The 18,903-nt window shown below is 37.4% G+C and overlaps 1 protein-coding gene across 2 annotated transcripts in view; it reads left to right on the top strand.

Annotated features, from left to right (window-relative positions):
- The first annotated feature begins 897 nt into the window (after positions 1–897).
- The window catches only part of LOC136849151 (glutathione synthetase-like), a 59,403-nt gene continuing 41,397 nt past the window's right edge, over positions 898–18,903 (top strand). Inside the window, exons 1-5 of one of the 2 annotated variants that reach the window (XM_067122228.1) lie at positions 898–1,455; positions 3,734–3,851; positions 4,537–4,720; positions 5,024–5,099; positions 18,209–18,375. In XM_067122228.1, coding sequence (XP_066978329.1) covers positions 1,405–1,455; positions 3,734–3,851; positions 4,537–4,720; positions 5,024–5,099; positions 18,209–18,375 — 596 coding nt within the window. In that variant the 5' untranslated portion in view covers positions 898–1,404. The remainder of the gene's footprint in view (positions 1,456–3,733; positions 3,852–4,536; positions 4,721–5,023; positions 5,100–18,208; positions 18,376–18,903) is intronic. The other variant, XM_067122229.1, reaches the window with a different exon arrangement.

The raw sequence follows: 18,903 nt of genomic DNA, 5'->3' as shown, positions 1-18,903 counted from the left end.
AAGGACACAACCCAACGGCCACCTTCTGGCACGGCCGACTGTCAACACGAGGTTGTGGGCCTTGTCATAGGTCTACAGGCCTGAGCAGCAACTCGCTTGAGCGCATTGTTTTCGTCTCCTACACCTGTTAAAAGAGCAGACGAACCTTAGCCTGAACTTTTACAAAATCTAGTTCCAGTCTTTATTTACTAAGTTCATTTTAGCTTTTTCCCTTAAATAAAATCTTTTTAGGATTAAGTTTCTCTAAGATGTTACAGGTGACTGATTAACTGTTACCTCTTGTAATGTATTCCTCCTTCAGGTGAAAACTAGGGTCATAAATTTAGCGCTGCAATTTACAGAAATAGTCGGAATGCCATAAGAGTTTACTTTGGACCCTTCACATCCGATTCCTATCATACTGTTTTGCGCCAATAGTGATTTTTCAGTTATTCATTACGCGATTTCCCACCCAAATATGGTACGAGGTCCAAAATTTTTAAACCAAGTTGATGGACTAGTAGCCGGGGAAGAATAGATTAAATATCTTTCATGAATTGGTTGTTTAGTGCACATTTAAGTCAGCGTCTGAAAGCCAAACGAGCCGTGGAATTGCTAAAGCCTGTCCATTTCCGAAGGAAAAATCTCGGTCCATAATAAGAATTACACATTTACTGTGCTTAAATGCCATACATTATTGCTTTAATTTAGACCACATACGGATGCGTTTCTTCTCATCAAAATATCGAATTCACAACCGTGATCATTTAATACACTTCTGTGCAAAGAATGGGTCAATTTAATATTTTAGAATACACTATATATAGAAAATATTTGAAATAATTTCGAAATTTCTCCTTTAACTTCCTATTACATTCCAGGAAAGCGAAAAAGACGCAGTAAGCAGTTCTAAATGCCAAAAGGTTGCTTGCACTCCTAACCCGAAAGAGTTCACGGGGAACATGCAAATATTTTGCATACAAAATTACACCATCACCGTGCATTATCGCGCCCATAGACCACCCTTGTTAGGGTAGTAACGCTAAAGATACCACTTCAGCGAGATCTGATATCCGACGACAATGAAAAATATCAAAAGTCATTCTATAAATATTAGATGAACTAACGTCAAAAAATCGGTGTTGTTACAAAACGCAGACGGCGGGGGTGTCGAGGAATTTTCTATTGGGGAAAATAGACGCAATCTATTCAAGTTTGACGTACATCAATTACGTGAAAGGGATAAGAAGAAGAAGAGTTGACGTTTAGTCAAAATATGCCCAAACATGTGCTGAAGTAACGATGACAGTGCAGTACCAAGACGGGTCTCGTCGTGAAAGGAGCTACTCCCGGTATTCTATAGCGGACGTTATTCTTCACCGAAATTCTGGTTATTTGTGTCTGTGAAGCCCATGCCAGCTGAAAATGGCCACCTGTGGCAGTGACTGCTGTTCGAACGGGAGTATATTCGACGAGGTAATTATGATATTCGAGTCTGCACTCTTTAAGTTTCAAAGGGAAGGGATCGAGTTGATAACTCATCTCCCGATACTCTAAGGTTACTTGATGATGTTCACTCTCAAGGACGTTGCATAACGCCTTGACTTTTCTACTTTATTATGAATACCACCGCTGTCATTACATATTGTTGTCAGTTTGCATTTTTTTTGTGCCACAGATCGCTATTTGCTTTGTCTTAAAAACTCTTATACCTTTGGGTGTGTCTGAAAGCGATGCCTAAAGCAATCGTTGCCTAACCTAAAGTAAGTATCCAAGGCTAAGGTATGTATGCTTAGGGGATGATTTACTTATTTTTGTAAAAATTGAATATGTCTACAGGTCAGCCTAAGCTGACTGGCACATTCACAAATTTTAGGGGTGACATTTGACTGAAGGCTAGGCTAAACACACAGTTTAGGCAAAATATTTTTGCCATGAATATCACATGGGCTGCCTTACCCTTGTGAAATGTGAGTCAAAAGTCAAGTTTTGTAAGTTTTGATTAGAAGGCTAAAATATGCCTGATTATCAGTCATATTTTGTACAGCCTTGAATAGGGTATATGGCATGTTCAGTAGCCTTTGTCAGTATATTATATAACTTTGTTGCCAAGATGAAATGAAGTAATAACACTGTAATCGTAATGCACCCAGCCAATAGACTAGATTATAAACAGAATTGCAGGCTTTGGATAAATGTGAATGTCCTATTTCATGTAGAACATTCATAAGACATACCCTAGAATGATAAGGTCATTCATATTTATCTGGGTGAGGGCCAGGACTTTCTGGGTTTTGGTGACCTAGACTGGTTTGATATTGGGGGAGATGCAGTATCTCTGGATGACGAGACATTCCCCATAGAATGGAAGTGAGAGTACCAGGTCTTTTTCCCTTCTCCTTTGCATTGCAGACACCCCCAGTGTGTGTGAGCCTTGTTGGTCTGGTGTGTTGTAGAGAAGTTAGGTAACAGAGCAAGCTATTCAAAGGCTGTGGTTGGTGAGATTTTCTCCTCTTGCCTTTTCTTTAACATTGGGAGAGGGAAGTTCAGCAAGCATTGGTTTACATACTCATCCAGGGAAGTTGTGTGTAGTTTTTGGGAAACTGTATATGGCTTGTCAACTCCTATTTCATGAAATTTTCATACTTTATGACCTGTTCTCTTATTGCAGTCAAAGCTTCCATCAGTAAATTACTGATATGTTTGCCACATCTCCCAGTACAAATGGTTGCGTGGGTTTTGTTTTGCTCTGACTTAACCATGCATTTACTTACTTGGGTCTAGATAACTTATTATGTTAACCCAGAGATTATACATTTGCTGAGTGAATCAGAAATATTTTGATGAAAACCTTACATTAATAAAAAGAATTTACTCCTTTGAATTAGTATTACAGTTTAAATGTATTACTCACGTTGAAGCACTTAATTAAAAGGGAATTTATACTCGTTCATAGACTACGTAGCTGGTGGCAGCTAACAGATTCAATGTATGTAATCAGTAAAACTCATAAATTCGTCCCAGTTAACTGAAAGGGCCTCATGACACTGTACCCTTCCTGTAATCCAGCTGAAAAATTATGCTAGTACTTACAGGGATAGGCTACATTCTAACCTGATCCTAAGTATATTTGTTTGGGGGTTTTAAGGGAGGTCTTGTGTACAGTACTTGGAAAGTTCGAATGATTAGTGTACTGTAGTTCTTTTCATGTACCCAGGGGCTGATTAAGAAGTTTCTTGAGATTAATATACATATGGGCACAGTGACCTCACAGAGCTGCTTCTCCAACCCAGTCTGCTGTAGTTTGGAAGGGATAGAACCCTCCGGTCCTGCTGGGTTGGCACCAGTATGGGAAGGTTCCATTGATAGAACAATGGGAAAGACAGTCCAAAACTGTGGGAGAGCAAGGTGAGGAAGGGCAGAACCCAGAGCCAGGTAAAGGAAAAAAAGAAGAAAAGGCAATCAGCCTTTTTTTTAATTTTAAAAGTACTGTATTAAAAAAGACTAAGTTTTGAGGATCAGCATTCTTTTAAGTTAAACAGGTACTTTAATACAGTGCCGTTTACTCTACTGTATGTTGTTAGTATTTGTGTTTGTTTGCTTATGGGAAGGTCCTTAGAACAAACTCATCATGTATAAGGGGTTCCTATTGTATTTTTTTTGGTGAAATAGGGAACTACAGTATTATACTTTTAGTAGATTTTTACTAAGATGTTAGTGAAGGAAGTTGAAGAAAACTTTGTATTTGTTTCAGAAATCCATCTCCTGTGATAAAACTACACGTGTCTTAGAAGGATGTATGCCCTTACCGATCCCGGATGACGTTTTGAAAGAAATTGTTCCTAAAGCAAAAGATTTTGCTCTTTTGCATGGTAAGATATAATTGGGAAAGCTTCACTTTTTATAGTAGTTATTTTGTAGTTTGCATTTCATTTTGCTTTGTATAGTACTCAACCTGATTTGAATATAAGTAGAATATCAGAAGTTAATTTTTTTTTTATTTAGGTGAGTGATAATATAACAGTCAAGTATTTCTGATAGCAAATTTCAGTAGGCATTCCTTTTTCCAGTGATATGTATCTATGAGATAATTATTTTTAAAGGCTTAATATGAAAATTAAAGCAAAGTTTTAATTTAATTACAGTTACTGGTAAATAAAATAAAAAGGCTGGATTACAGAAGATTGGTTAAGAAAAAAGCCACAGTAGACATTCGAATCAAGACAAACGTGAAAAATGTGTTTATATTACTGAATTAAGGAAACGCGAAGAATGTGTTTATATTACTGAATTAAGGAGGATTATTGAAAACAAAACTCAAAATGGGATTAAGTCTAGATATGGATGTTGCCCAGGTAAAAATGCCTTGAAAATGGTGGAAAAAGAAAACAACTAGGGCTTGCAGTATTTAAGAATAAACTAAATTACATAAGATAGGTGTCGGTCTAACCCTGCACTAGGAAAACCTGGCTTGAAAATTTGAATTGTAGTGATAATGAGTACTGTAGGATGCTCTTATTCTTGTATTTATATATTTGTTTTTTCTGACTTACCTAGGTGCTGGGATGAGATACAGAGATAGATATGATGCTGATAAGTTGGAATTTGCCCCATTTTTTCTTTTACCGTCGGCTTTTCCTAAGAGAGAATTTGAACGTGTGGTCAAAATACAGCCCCTCATCAATGTCCTGATGCACAGAGTAGCTCATGATCATGAATTCTTAGAGTCCACTCTTAAAAAGTAAGTATAATTTTAGTTATTTGAGACCCAGTACATGAAGTTATTTGGTATCGTACTTCATAGGAAAGGATATATGTATCTTAATATTATGATACCTTTTAAAGCCGATTTATGAAAAACATTGTATTATTGGTTCATCGTAGCCCTTGTTGCATTGAAATCAGTCCACATTGGTTTTCATTTTAAAACCTTTATGTATTAATTTTATTTTTAAGATGTGTTAATTCTCTGTATATATGACATTGTCATGCAGTATAAACATTGAAATTAGTGTATGCTACTTCCCCATTTCTTGGCCAACAGCACTGTCAGAGTCGACAGCTTCACTGCTAGGTTATGGGATATTTACACAACTGTAAGAAAAGAAGGTGTAACACAGGTAAGGTAATGGGTTTTGTTTGCCTTGATACAGCAGAACAAGACCTTTCACCCTTCTTAAGTCGGAATATTCAAACCCTTTTGATTTCAAGTATATGTTTGCTTACTGTATTATTGCCAGAACCAGTTAAGTAGCTAGGCTTTTGTTGATGTTTTGGGCTTGGACTGTTGTGACATATTCAGTGTGAATGTTCTATAATCTAAGGAATCCAGTCTTTATGTCTACGAGTATTTTCACTAGTCATCAATATTCTGAAGGGACCAATTCAATTTTCATTAAACTATGATGAAAATTATAAGAAATGGTCTTCTTAGAACAATTCTTTTATTTTATTGTAAGTAGTTAGCTGGAACTGTTAGTTAATTACAGTACCAGCTCTTGGACATACAAGCATTAAGTAGACTGGGAAGTTGAAGTGGTAGCTGCGTTATCACACATGGACCTTGACTTGAGTAGCATTAATAAGTTCATTAATTTTCCTGAGATGAGATTCTTGACATGTTGCTTCTTAAAATGTTGTTATAAAGGTTTTGTCAACTCTATTAGTATTTTACTACATAAGTCAAATTAGTTGGCATTACAACATGATATGTAATGCCTCTGGAAAGAAGTAGCAGTGAAAGTTGTTAAAAGATTGCTAGAGATCTCATAATATTTTTATAATATTATGTAGTACTGTAGTTTGATCAGCCCACTGAGCATGGTGCAGTGCACTCATTGGGATCTCATTTGAAAGTTGGCAAAACGCAAAGTTGTGGAATATTTTGCCATAGGCAAACTGGGTCCTTCATATCTTTGTGGGCCAGTACATATCAATAATTGGAGAACATAAACTGTATGTTCAGTAGAGGAGTCAGAAAGTGTATTTTAAAGGTGGCCAGTGGAGGTGGAGGTCCCACAACACAACACTTTAAATTTTATTAACTTTGAGTGTTCTTGTGCAAGGTATTACTTTGATATATGTGGTATAGTTGGAAATGATTGTATTCCCTTGTTAGGCAGGGAAGGGTCAGTTACTTAATTATGATTGAGTAGGTTTTTCTCTAATTTAGGTTTTTCTCTAATTTAAGAGTTGTTCTTGAGAGAGCATTCTCAAAAACATGTTTATCAAGAAAGGAGATTAAAATTTTTAGTTTCAGAGATATTCAGCATAGTATTGCCTGTCTACCTGCTACCTGGCAGGTGTTAGTCAGTATTTCTTTTGAGACAGATGGCATTACTGAAATGACTGATTGATTGATTATGAAATTTAGGTCTTGAAGACTAAGCGCCGGAACCCATCAGGATTATTTTGTTCACATAATTTTTCACATTTTATTCCTCCCTTTTACTCTTACCATATTAAGTCACTGCATCATCATTGCCAGCACTTGGTTCATTTTTATAAAGAAAAAGAATTATTTTATTCATAAGTTTATTTTATATGTTGTAAGATTTTTGGGTTGCTTTTAATATATGGACTTAATTTTGTCAGTAGTACATTTTATTTCCACATATACCTTTAGCGCATCCAACCTAACTTTCAGTGAGTATTGCACGAGGTATTCTGAGTTGAGCTATGGACCCTTTATTTTTAGGAACTTAGCAACAATACCTTTCAGATAGATAAGAAGAATATGAATGCTAATTTTTTACATTCATGTATATTTACTATAGGAAATGTTTTCACTCAGATTTTCATGTTATTTATTTCCTTACCTTCTACTGATTTCTCTGTAAGTAAAGAGTCATTTCAGTACACAGTTTTCTTGTACTAGTTCCCGATACAGTATTGAGAATTAAAAACCCCTGTCAAAACTTTGTTGTGGATGTGTATCAAATTTAGGATTCCTTTAGATAATATACCTGAAGACCAAAAAAATTTGCTGATCTCCTTTAGTTTTGACGTAAAATTATAATTGTAGTATTTGTTGGGCTAAAATTGTGGATCTGGTAGTCCTGTATTTATTGTTTCTTCAGTCAGTAGTATTTGTGAAGCTGGGTAAATATGAAGGTGCAATTTAAAGATTTTTCTTTATGTATACAGTAGTTCTTTTTGTAGGTGAATTTATTTACAAAAGTCTGGAAAGTTAATCCTTATATCTTTTATATGAAGTAAATTATTGATAAATTTTCTCGTTTAATTTTTTGAAAGTATCTCCCTTAATGGGAATTATGCTTTTGTTTATCCAAACATTCTTCGGAATTTTTTCTTATTCATTAATAGATTAAGATTAGGTGTGAACTGTATTTATCTCATATACCAGTAGCCATTGTCTATACTATGAGTCGTGCTTCATATTGGACTATTCAAGAATGGAATTTCAGGAAAATTTCAGTAACATGAATTTTTTTGTAAACAATTTTTTTAACAGATATCCATCTGATTATAGTTTTCTCCCTTGCGATTGCCAGGTTCTTTTAGACACACTCCGTGTGTAATAAAAACTTAACATGGAATACTTTTTAAACCAATTAGTAGAATTTCTCTAATTAAGGTGGAGGGTACAGGGGAATATAGGATAGATTTTTAGTTAGAAATGTTTGACTTTAAGGTGGATTTTAAACCTCTATTCCGCTTGGTTATAGAAATGCTTGTAGACCATAGTGCTTGTGTTTATATCTGCAGTAAAACAACAGTATTATGTCAACTGCTATTTAACATAACAATTATCTTGAAATCAGAGGGTTTGGTTATTTTGCTTACATACTATTTTAAGCTTAATGTGTTATATTTTGTTGAAAATTTTACACTTTTCGCACTGAAATATTTTGTTGAAAATTTTAGACACTTCTCGCACTGAAAGAACTAGCCTTTTGATGATGCATGTGTCCGTTTTGCAGTGTTATTATTTTGATATCTTTATATGTTTAATGGCGTTGTTTTTGGCAATATCTTGCTGTCACACACAAATATAGAAATCATAATTAGAGAGTTGTTTGATTAAACAGTTCATGTACAACTGAAGTTTATGTAGAGTGGAACTCCTCTTTACAGAACTGCATTGATGGTACTTTGATCGGGACTGAAATTAGACATAAATTCGAAAATTTGGAAATTGAAGTACTGTAATGGTTAAAGGCTGATGGTTGGGTATTTATAATGTTGAGAATTTTATTCATTAATTAGAATAAAGAACTATTTTGCAAATGACATGAAACTGAAAAAGCAAATTGCATCTGATTATTTGCTTATTTATGTTTTGTTTTGGATAGAAGTGAAGATAAAGTAATCTAGATATTTAGAAGGGTTTTCTGAAAGCTAAAATTGAAAATATTTCTTACAAATTTACATGAATAATTCTGATTATGAATTAGTAGCCATTACTGTGTTAAAAGTACAGTAATAGGAATATTTTTGGTTGGTTGTAGTGAGTTATACTGTAAAAGGAGTTCTGCCACTGTATAGTAAATAAAGTATTAGTCTGAGACTTTTTAGTAGTAATTAAGGTACAGACTTTGATTTTATTCTTGACTTGGAATATAGGATGTTTGCAGAATTTCCTAAGAAATTGTGCATGAGTATGGTGTATAAATACTATAAATTATCTAGAGCCACATGAGTATGTTAATATTTGCAATTTTTTAATCTACTATATTCTATTTTGAGCCTTCGTCATAATTCACCATTTAAAAATCTATTTCATTAAATTAATTTGTCCATACAAGCCCATTACATTTAAAAAGCCCACTTTTGTGGTCTTCATATATCCTAGATACTCCATTCTTGAATGCAAAGAGCATCATCTGCTGGTCAGCAGAACTGTGTATGTTCATTACAGAGCTTGGTGTTACAGGCAAACAAGACTCTCTGGGCAATTAGCTGAGAGAAAAAATTAGGGTTTGTGAGGCAAGAACTGTGACTGGTTTTTTTTAGAAAATAAAAATTGTTTTATAACATACCCATTATTGGGTGAAGAAAATCCACAATTATTTAAGTACATGTATGTACATATGTTTGTTATCTTTAGTGGCTATTTTGTTTGCCATGAAGTGTTCCCAAGCAAATATTCTCTGAATGAAAGAGTGGAGTAGCAGTAATTTGTAGGTGAGTAGTATGCATGCATGTTTAGATTCACTGGGTGTCACCTGTTGAGTTCATTAATTTTTTTTGTATAACTGCCACAGTTACCATGTCATTCCCAGACTGATCCAGTGGGAGTGCCCGCACTTAGAAAAATACAAAAAACACTTCAGAGCAGGGAAATGGTTTGCTAGCTATAAGAAAGCAGTGCTATTGCAATACACTCCCTGAACACCTGAATTCGCCCTTAATCCCACCAGCTCGAACAGCTCTCAATTACCAATCCCACTAGTAGGAAATTTTAACAGCCAGTGTTACCAACACTGCAGGTAAAATCTTCTCACTTGAGCTACCATGACAAATGGTTGGCAACGCTGACACGTGTGTGCCAACACTCCTACCTTCATCAATTGTTTTTTGTTCACGCTGCTGGACGGTTGTTTCCTTCCACAGTGCAAGTTTGATCCTGTTGCCCGACTTCTCTTTTGTATTTTGGATAGCTTGTGAAGACCTGGATTGTATTTACTGTTTTTTTTCTCCTGGATTTATGACTTTTGCTTGGTTGCTGAGCTTTTTCTGGATATCTTCGACGTGGAACGTTTTTGGATTTGGACTTGCAGGTTCCCGGTCTCAATTGGTCATCATGGACAAGTCTTCTCTTTCACCTTGTACTACCGTGCAAGAGACGGATGAGTACCTTGAGACACGATAGACATTCAATCTGTCAGCATGTAGGAAGGTTAAGTGTGATGTGCAGACTCGTCGCGATGAATGTTCCGCTTGGATGGTAGAAGAGATGGAGGATTACATTCATCATCGGAAGTCATTGGCTAGTAAGGGCGACAAATGGAGGTCAAATTCTTCAGGCCTCGAGTGTCTCAGGCTTCTGCTGTATATCAGCCGAAAGATTTAGTGAGTTCAGAGACAGTCAAACTGATAGAGGCTAGGATTACAAGTGCTGTATAACAAATTTAATAACCAGTCTTTTCCAACAATTTTCAGATAGGGTTAGTAGTAATGTTGGGATATCTAATCCTTTTTCCTTTTCAGCTCCCCTGCCTCTTCCAGAACCAGCCCTAATGGTTGCTGAGGGTAATGGAGAACCGCAAGCCTCCGAGTGGGTAGGTTCTGCCGGCCCCCTCGGCACGGAGCAGGCAGTGAAAGATCCACCCAAATCCCCTTGTAGTGTTGATGATAAATTTTATGTTGATAATGTTAGTCAGGATCAGGATCTAGGTGTGACTTTTTGTCCCTTTGTTAAAAGAAGTCTTCTTCTTCTTCTGGGTTATCTGTCGCTTCATCTTCCCCTCCCACATTCTCTGTTGCTCCTTTTTCAGTCTCCTCTACAGCTTCTTCTTCTGTCTTTCCTGCAGCTTCTGCATCTTCCGCTCTCCCTCCTTCTTCGACTTTTGGCATTTCCTCTTCTCAGGTAACTTTTTCTTCATCTGCTATTCCTCTGTCTTCCACCTTTCCTTCCTCAGTACAGTCTTCTTCAGTAGGAGGATCTTCTGGACAGGTGAAAAAGCAGTTTCAGCAGAAGTTGGCCTCAGGCATTTCATGTTCCAACCCTTTGGGTATGCGCAACCCCTTGCTTCCGCATCAAGCGGCTGTTCTGGTAGTATAGGTATTTCACAGGGTTTGCCTGTCACTTCCAGTTCGGGTTTGTGCTCCTTGGTTTTGACTGGTCTTGCAGTACCTTCTCTGAGCGGTCTGCGGCTGTCATCGCCTGCATTTTCCGCTGCAGATCCTCCGAGTGTAGCTTCTACCTCTTTCATTCTCCCTCCTTCCTCTTCGTCTTCTTCTGTCCCTCCGCAGGTGGTTTCACTTGCGCATCCTCCCCCTGGGTTTAGCAATATGATTTCGGCTTCTCTCATTCATCTTCCCTTTGGTAACAATGTGGAATCGGCTCCGGGTTTCTTGGTTCCTCCCTCTCTTCTTCCCGGTGGAATCAGCAATGTGGATTCAGCTCTGTGTACCTGGTTAGGTGTTGGTGTTCAACATTCTGGTTAGGGTGGTCTGCCTGCAGGCTCTTCGTCTTCGTCTGGGCTTCGTTCAGTTCCTCCTTCACCTGTCTTAGACCGTTCAGACATTGCGGAACAGGATTCTCATCTGGAGGTTCAGGAGATTCCAGCGGACTTAGAATGTCCTCTTGCTAGCAGGAACGATTACAGACGTATGCTTGAGTGTGTTACTTCTTGGTACCCTCAAGCAAGAGCTCCGGGCCAGCTGCATTCGTCAGATCAGTCTTTATTTGAGTCTTTTTATGCCTCTAAGCCAGCTCCTGCTCCTGCTTGGTTTGATCAGGTTAGATAGGCTTTGGAGAAGGCAGATGGTCGTTTAGTGTCGGTGGTGGCTTCTAACCAGCAGGACATTTCTCTTCTTTCTCCGAATGCTTTGGCTTCGTCTACGATGTTTGTGAGCAAGAAAAGACGAGATTTCTATCTTGTTCATCTTCCCCCTCATGTGGTGTTTATGAGGGTCATGTCTCCGGTGTCGGCAATTATGCATCGTCAAGGGTACAGAATGTTGAGGTATCTAGACAATTGTCTGATCCTTCCCTCCTCTCCAGAGGAGCTAGTAAGGGCGAGGAACCTCTTATTGAAACTATGCAAGATACTAGGTATTCGTCTCAACTTTGCCAAGAGCTGCCTAGTTCCAACACAATCTAGGACCTATTTAGGGTTGAGGATTCCCTCTCTCTTCCTTTGAGGGTTTTCCCAACCCTGGAGAGGATCCAGTCGGTCCCTCAACAGGTAGAGGTGTTCCTGTCCATCAGGAGTCTACCAATTTGTTAAGTCGCCCTCGTCAGGTATTAGGGGAGAGTGGACTTTGGCTCAAGAAGTAGTATGTCAGGTTCTCTGGAAGTGACTAGCAGCCGTGGACTTATTTGCGACAGATTAAACCATCATCTTCCGGTTTATTTCTCACCAGTGGTGGATCCCATGTCAATAAGCACCGATGCGATGTTATAAAATTGGAATCACATGTAGGTGTATGCTTTTCCTCCATTCGGTCTCATTCATCAGGTAATCAGGAAATTGCGGGAGAGTGTCAAGACGTCTATGACTCTAATAGCTCCTTTCTGGCCCCTGCAACCTAGGTGTCCAGAACTCTTAGAGCTCCTCAGGGAAGTTCCGATGTTCCCACCTATGTGGAAGATCTTCTCAGACAACCGCGTTTTCACCATTATCATCCAAACCCTCGCATGCTGAACCTAGTTGCATGGTGACTGTCGAGTGAGCAGCTAGACAGGCCAGACTCTCTAAAGCTGTGGCTAGTCAGCTTTCTTTCAGCTTGAGAAAGTCAACCCGTAAGTTTTACAAGGTCAGATAGAAAATGTGTAGAAGTTGGTGTCATAAGGAAGGTCATTCCATCTCCAGACCTTCTATTGCTAAGATAGCTGATTTTCTTTAATTCCTTCGGAAAGTCAGGGGTCTTTCATATTCGGCTGTTGCTGGCTACCGCTCAGTGCTTAGCAGTACATTTAGTTTCCATCTTCCCAAAATTCTAGTGGTAAGATCATCCATGATTTATTATGTTCTTTTAAGACTGAATGTCCTGTCTTGCCAACTCAGGCCCCTCCTTGGGATTTGTCGGAAGTACTTCAATTTTTGCGTCCCCTGCTTTTGAACCCATTGAAGTTTTAACATTAAAACAACTGACTAAGAAGGCGCTTTTTCTATCGGCTTTAGCTACAGCTAGAAGGGTGGGCAAGCTTCAGGCAGTTTCTAGGCTGGTTGCCTATGCGGGAAAGGACATGTATCTGTCTTTTCTTCCGGATTTTGTGGTGAAGATGGAGTCGGAGGTTAACCCTCTGCCTCATTCATTAATGGTTCTTTCTCTGCAAGAGTTTGCTGCTGGCGATCCAGCGGAGATGTCTTCATGTCCAGTGCGAGCATTAAAAATATATTTGTCAAAGGTCTAGAAACTCCATCCTCGTCCGCGTACACTTTTTGTCTCTCCGTGGAATCCTTCCCGTCTGCGGTCAAAGAATGCGATTAGTTACTTTCTGAGGGAGGTGATTTCCCAGGCCTCTCCGGGTTCTTCTTCATGGTCTTCAAGCTCTGTCTTACCCCGAACGCACAGTATTCGGAGTATGGCCACTTCATCTTCCTTTCTAAGGAATTATTCAGTGTCCTCTATTCTGGAGGCGGCTACTGGGAAGTCCGTCTCAGTGTTTACTTCTTTTTACTTGAGAGACATTCATTTCGCCTCATCGGAGGATTATTCTCTTAGTCCATGTGTAGCGGCTAACTGTATTATCTAGGGTGTGTTCATTTTAGCTGAGGTGGTATTCTCTTAGTTCGGAGGTTCTTGGGTAACCAGATAGAGGAATCCCTTTTAGTCTTTAGAATCTTAGACAGCAGTGATAGTATAATCACATGAACTTGGGTTTAGTATGCTTTAAGTAGCTTAGTCTTTGATAGTCTCCCTACAAGAGTCCAAGGGGGTGCTCTAGTAGGTTAGGCTCTTTTGTCGGCGTAGAGATACTTTGTCGCTTGTCGGCCTTATACGCAACCTAGATGGGTTACCCAGAGGGACAGCAGCTCTGCACACTGCTTCATCCCCCTCCATACATGAGAGGCTCTGAAAAGCCACATGGGAGGCTCATCGTACTCCTCCATACATGAGAGGTTCTGAAGAGCCACTTGGGAGGTCGACAGACAGAGACAGTGCTGACCTGACTGACGATCAAAGTACTCTCCAGCATGTCTCTTCACTGAAAGCATTGATTGATATGGTGAGTGTATGACTAAACAGATATCCTATGCAGAACAGATTGTGAGCTACCATCTCTGCGGTTGTAAAAAGGGGCGTGCAATAAAATTGATCCCTCCTCCTTTAAATGTTGTTAATCGGGTAAATTCAGGTGTTCAGGGAGTGTATTGCAATATGAAGTTTTCATAATAAAACTAATATTGTAATACTTACCTGGACACCTGAATGATTCCACCCTCCTTTCCCCACATCAATTTTGAGCTTGAATAAAGCAATTGACGAAGTTAGGAGTGTCGGCACACACCTGTGTCAGCGTTGCCAACCGTTTGTTATAGTAGCTCAAGTGACAAGATTTTACCTGCAGCGCTGGTAACGCTGGCTGTTAAAATTTTCCACTAGTGGGACTGGTAATTGAGAGTTGTTCAGGCTAGTGGGATTAAGGGCAAATTCAGGTGTTCAGGTAAGCATTACAATATTAGTTTTATTATGATAACTTTATTTCTTTGGAAACAAGGAAAAGAACTTAAAAAAACTGCCCCTTTTCTAAGTATCATCCAATGATAGTGACAAAAAGGCATTGAAAAAATTTTTAAAAGAAGTAAATGCTTGTGCAGTGTTAGAAAAAAAAAATTATTCTGGAGTATCAAACAGGTAAAATATCAAGCAAACAGAAACCCTTTTTACTAACTTCCTAGATGCACAAAAAGTGAGCCCTCCCCCCCCCACAAGTATCTATGAGGCACGTGCAAAGTGCTGCTGGCCTACAGATGATATTTCTTTTGAAATTACGAATAAGGTTGATGGGATTCATGAAGACAATGAATGTGGGCTATTTACTTTATAAGTAAAGGGTTTGCTGTGAAACCACTTAAAGTTTTCGAACTGGCTGCAGCTTTTGTGAATGTTTTGGACAAGTGTTAATGTGGAACATACATTTGCACTTGGTCCAAAATCACACTAATTTATGATCTGATTTACCCTTAGCTTTTAAGGGGTATAAGCAAATGTTAATTGTAAACTTGTAGATCTTGTGATGTGTTATACCTTTGCAACTAAAGTAACAGTGTTTTTCCATAGGGAAATTGTAAGTTTTGCATTTTATTATTAATATTACAAGAACATTAATGGCAATCAAGGTGTAAGTGAGGAGGATTTTAGATCTTGAAGTGAATGTCAGTCTTGTATATATTGTACCTCTTTTGCTATTGTTATGCATGAATTAATTTTTTTGGTCGTTGGATCTAAGTATTTCGGTTTTTGGTACCGAAGTACATACTACACAGTCAGTAACCAAAATGTATCAGCCAGCTATGTAGAAAGCTGTAGCAAGGTTGCCATCATTCCTTGCATCTAAAAGCTTTTCCATTAGTGGACATTATGCATAGAGGTAGAATTTCATTTTAAAATTTTACTGAAAGGGAAAAGATAGTCTTTTCAGTGAATACTGTAACGTGATTTTATTTTTATGTTGACCTGATAATAATACTTGAAATTTGCCTTCACATGCAGTTGACGATTATAAGTAAGCAGACTCTTAGTGAATTGAGATCCACCTGTCATAGTTATTCTTTGATTGTATTTATAAAAACTTAAGTAAAATTAACATAATATACTAAATAAGAGATTTGAACTATACTCATCTCAAGTTGCAGATCATTTAAAATACTGTGAACTGTAAATCATTGAGCAGTAGTGAAGTTAGTGAATTTATTTATTTTATGGAACCTCTTATCATATTTAAATAATATAGAAGTGTAGTTGCTGAAGTAAATTTTGGACTGAGTTAGAAAAGATTTGTACGCTTTTTATCAATAGATACATTGTGCCCTTCATCAAGTGCAGGTATTCTGAATCATGTAAAGCATCAAGAAAAAGATCACATCTAAGTTGGTTGAAACCAAATAGATTGGTTTTGTCTTGTATCTTCTAATGGTTCATAGAATTGGTTCTCTCTTGTTTCTTATAATGATTCTATCTTAAATCTGAATGTAGGCTCTAGTTCTATCGTGTATCTTGTAATAGTTCTGTCTTGTATCTTGTAAAAGTAAGCTATTTGTAGATCAAGCTTATGATCATATGTTCTTGATAATTCCTAGCATATTTATGTTGTATAGATTACATAAGGAAGAAAAAACAAAAGCAGTTGGAAAACGAAAACTGAAAAAGTAATGGGTAATATTGAGGAACTTAGAAACAGAAAGGTAAATCCCTGGTAGCTGGAACCAAGCCACTGGTCCCTTTGCCATTTTTCACTTCTTGGTTATGCCAAAGACAACGAGACCCTTCTCCTTTGCCCTGTGAAGCACACTTGTATCTGGAAAAACAAGATTTTCAGATGTGCCTGGACTTTTCAAGTCCATAGAACATGAATTAAGTGATGAGGGCATGTAGATATTTGACCAGTGCAGCATTGCCAGACAACTATATTGAGCTTGTATATTAGGGGTATGGCACAAGGTTGGTTAGACTTATACTTGTTGGGTCCTGTCACATAGCAGAACAGGTGGTCTATATGCTTTGGGCATGGTTACTGACTATGTAGAGCCATCAATTTCAACACCATCACCTTAACCATCTGTATGTTTATTATTGTCTGCAGTGTAGACTCTGCCTAGGCTATTAGCCTGTAAGTAATGCTTAATGGGTAAATACTGTCCAGTGCTACATAAGTGGCTCCTAGGAGTACCCAATGGGAATGCTGGGCTCCAGATCTGTGCATTTCGTGATGAGTCAAATTTAAGGAGGCCATTCATCTGTTCATAATTTTTGGGGACAGTAATGAGAGTACTTTCAACAAAATCCAAGTGTTTTATTGAAGGGCAAGGAAGAAGAATAATAACACTCTATTCCAGACTTTTGAGGACATGTATGCAGATTGTACATGCTTAGCGAGATATCCTAATGCAAAGTTAATCTGGTGTAGCCAGCCTTTAAGATATTTATGTCCTCCCTGCAGTCTGTATAGGTCAAATAATCTGAAACAGTTATGTCACAAACAGAACACTGTTGTGCTGTTATTTTAATCACAGATATACTGTACATATGAAACAGTTATACTTGTAACTGAGAGCAAAGGGAATGATTAACTTGGCATGTTGTATGATCTAAAAATATGGTCATGAGAGTTTAGGTGGTTTATTGGATGCCACTCACCCATCTCTTAGGTGCTTTTGTGGTTTATGGAAATCTGAGACTAACAGTTAACAATGATCATCTAGGAAATATGCTACAGTTTAGCCAGTTTAGTTTAGTAACTGACTGTACTTTCTGTCACGTGTCTGAGTCTAGGCACTTTTCCCATCAAAGGCTGTCAGTCTTTTTACCAAAAACTTTTATTCCCATGTCACTTCTGAGAAATGCCTGTACTGCACTTTACAGTTGTGTTTTTAGGGTTGTGATGGGAAGGTAGATACAGTACAGTCATAATACAGAGTAGATTTATTATTCTTAAATCACTTTGCAACTATTGACTTAATTTAGCAGGATCTTCAGTACTTATTGTTAATTGAATAAAAGATTTTAAATGCACTGGTTGCTTGAATTATAACAATAAATTTACTGCAGTTAGGTCACACTAAGATTGGAGATAAGCTTTCAAAACTACATATAGGATTCAGATTATGAAAATAGCTTTCAAAACTACCTATTGGTTGTATATATTGTAAAAATGAATGCAAAATATTTTCATATAATTTGTTTGTATCCCTATGTACTCATTTTAATTTTTCCATGGCTCTGTTGTTGTTTAATTTTTCCATAGCTATGTTGTTGTGATTTAAACACAGTAAAATAATATTGTTTCTCTCTCTCTCTCTCTCTCTCTCTCTCTCTCTCTCTCTCTCTCTCTCTCTCTCTCTCTCTCTCTCTCATTTCTTTAATTGGTCAAATTATTATTAAACTGGTCAAATTATTTGAATGACCATAAATTTGCAGTGTAAGCCCAGCATAAATGGTTAAAATTTAAGTCAGGGAGAGAGAGCGATAGAAATTTTTTTTCCTCTAGCCATATAAGTAAAACATTCTTGACTGTTTATCCTTTAAAATTACAGTACTGTATGTACTACATTTTTTGAAGGTCACAATGTACAAGTAATTATAACAGAATTTACCCATTAACATTGATTAGTTGATGCTTTATTAATTAAAAGGTAGATGTGCTTAAAAAGAATAAAAATTCAGCATCAAGAAAATTAACTGCTTTGAGGAAGAGATGACGAAGCCATTACTCATAGGTTGTAATGACTATCTTTAACATTAAAAGGGCTCTTTTTTTCTGTCTTATTTTCTGTTAAGCATCTGTCACATTTGCATGAATATTCTGGGTGAACATCCAGAAAGTGCATTCAGTCATTTCTGGGGCATTCCTCTCCACTGATTTTGCATTTAGGGATTGAGTCTGGGTTTGGTGAGGTCCGACGTGATGTTGACAAAGTGCCACGCTGGCTGCTGTGAATTGTGCCAGACCCCTCCTTATGTAACAGCCCACCAAGTTGAGGTCAACACCATCGCCTCAGGATTTGGCCATTTGGGACCAATTTCTGGGAGTATTCATAGGTATACAAAGGACGTCTTGACAAAATTAAGTTATGTACATAAAAATAGGAACATAAGGAGTTTGAACTGGATATGGAGGCTATTTTACAAAGAATAATAGAAGATATTGTAACTTAATGTAAGTTTTAAATCTAGAACAATCTCTTTATTTTTTTATTCTGTGTTTTCACCAGGAAAAGTCCCCATTTAGTCAAATTTCTTCTGTAACCTAAAAACTTGATGGGTAGTAGCTATGTAGTGTTTCATTCATGTAAGTTTTTACGTTTTGGTTTTTGTTATTATCAGAGTTCTTTAGTTTGAATTTTGTTTTCAGAATATTTCTTTTAAGTATTTAAGGTTTCATTAATATAAACTGTAAATAAGAATAACTTAACTAATATTTTCTTCAGTATTTCTATTTTTTTTTTTTATATATTCTCATGCATCTTTCAGCTTTTAAGAAACAGAGGCACTAATATCATGTCATTGCCTCATTAGGTATACAGTTGTGTACTTGTTTATATTTTACTCATTTAATTCAGATTTTGT

This window comes from Macrobrachium rosenbergii, chromosome 20 (genome assembly GCF_040412425.1).
Source record: "Macrobrachium rosenbergii isolate ZJJX-2024 chromosome 20, ASM4041242v1, whole genome shotgun sequence".
Taxonomy (NCBI): Eukaryota; Metazoa; Arthropoda; class Malacostraca; order Decapoda; family Palaemonidae; genus Macrobrachium; species Macrobrachium rosenbergii.
This window is presented reverse-complemented; position numbering and strand designations above follow the sequence as displayed.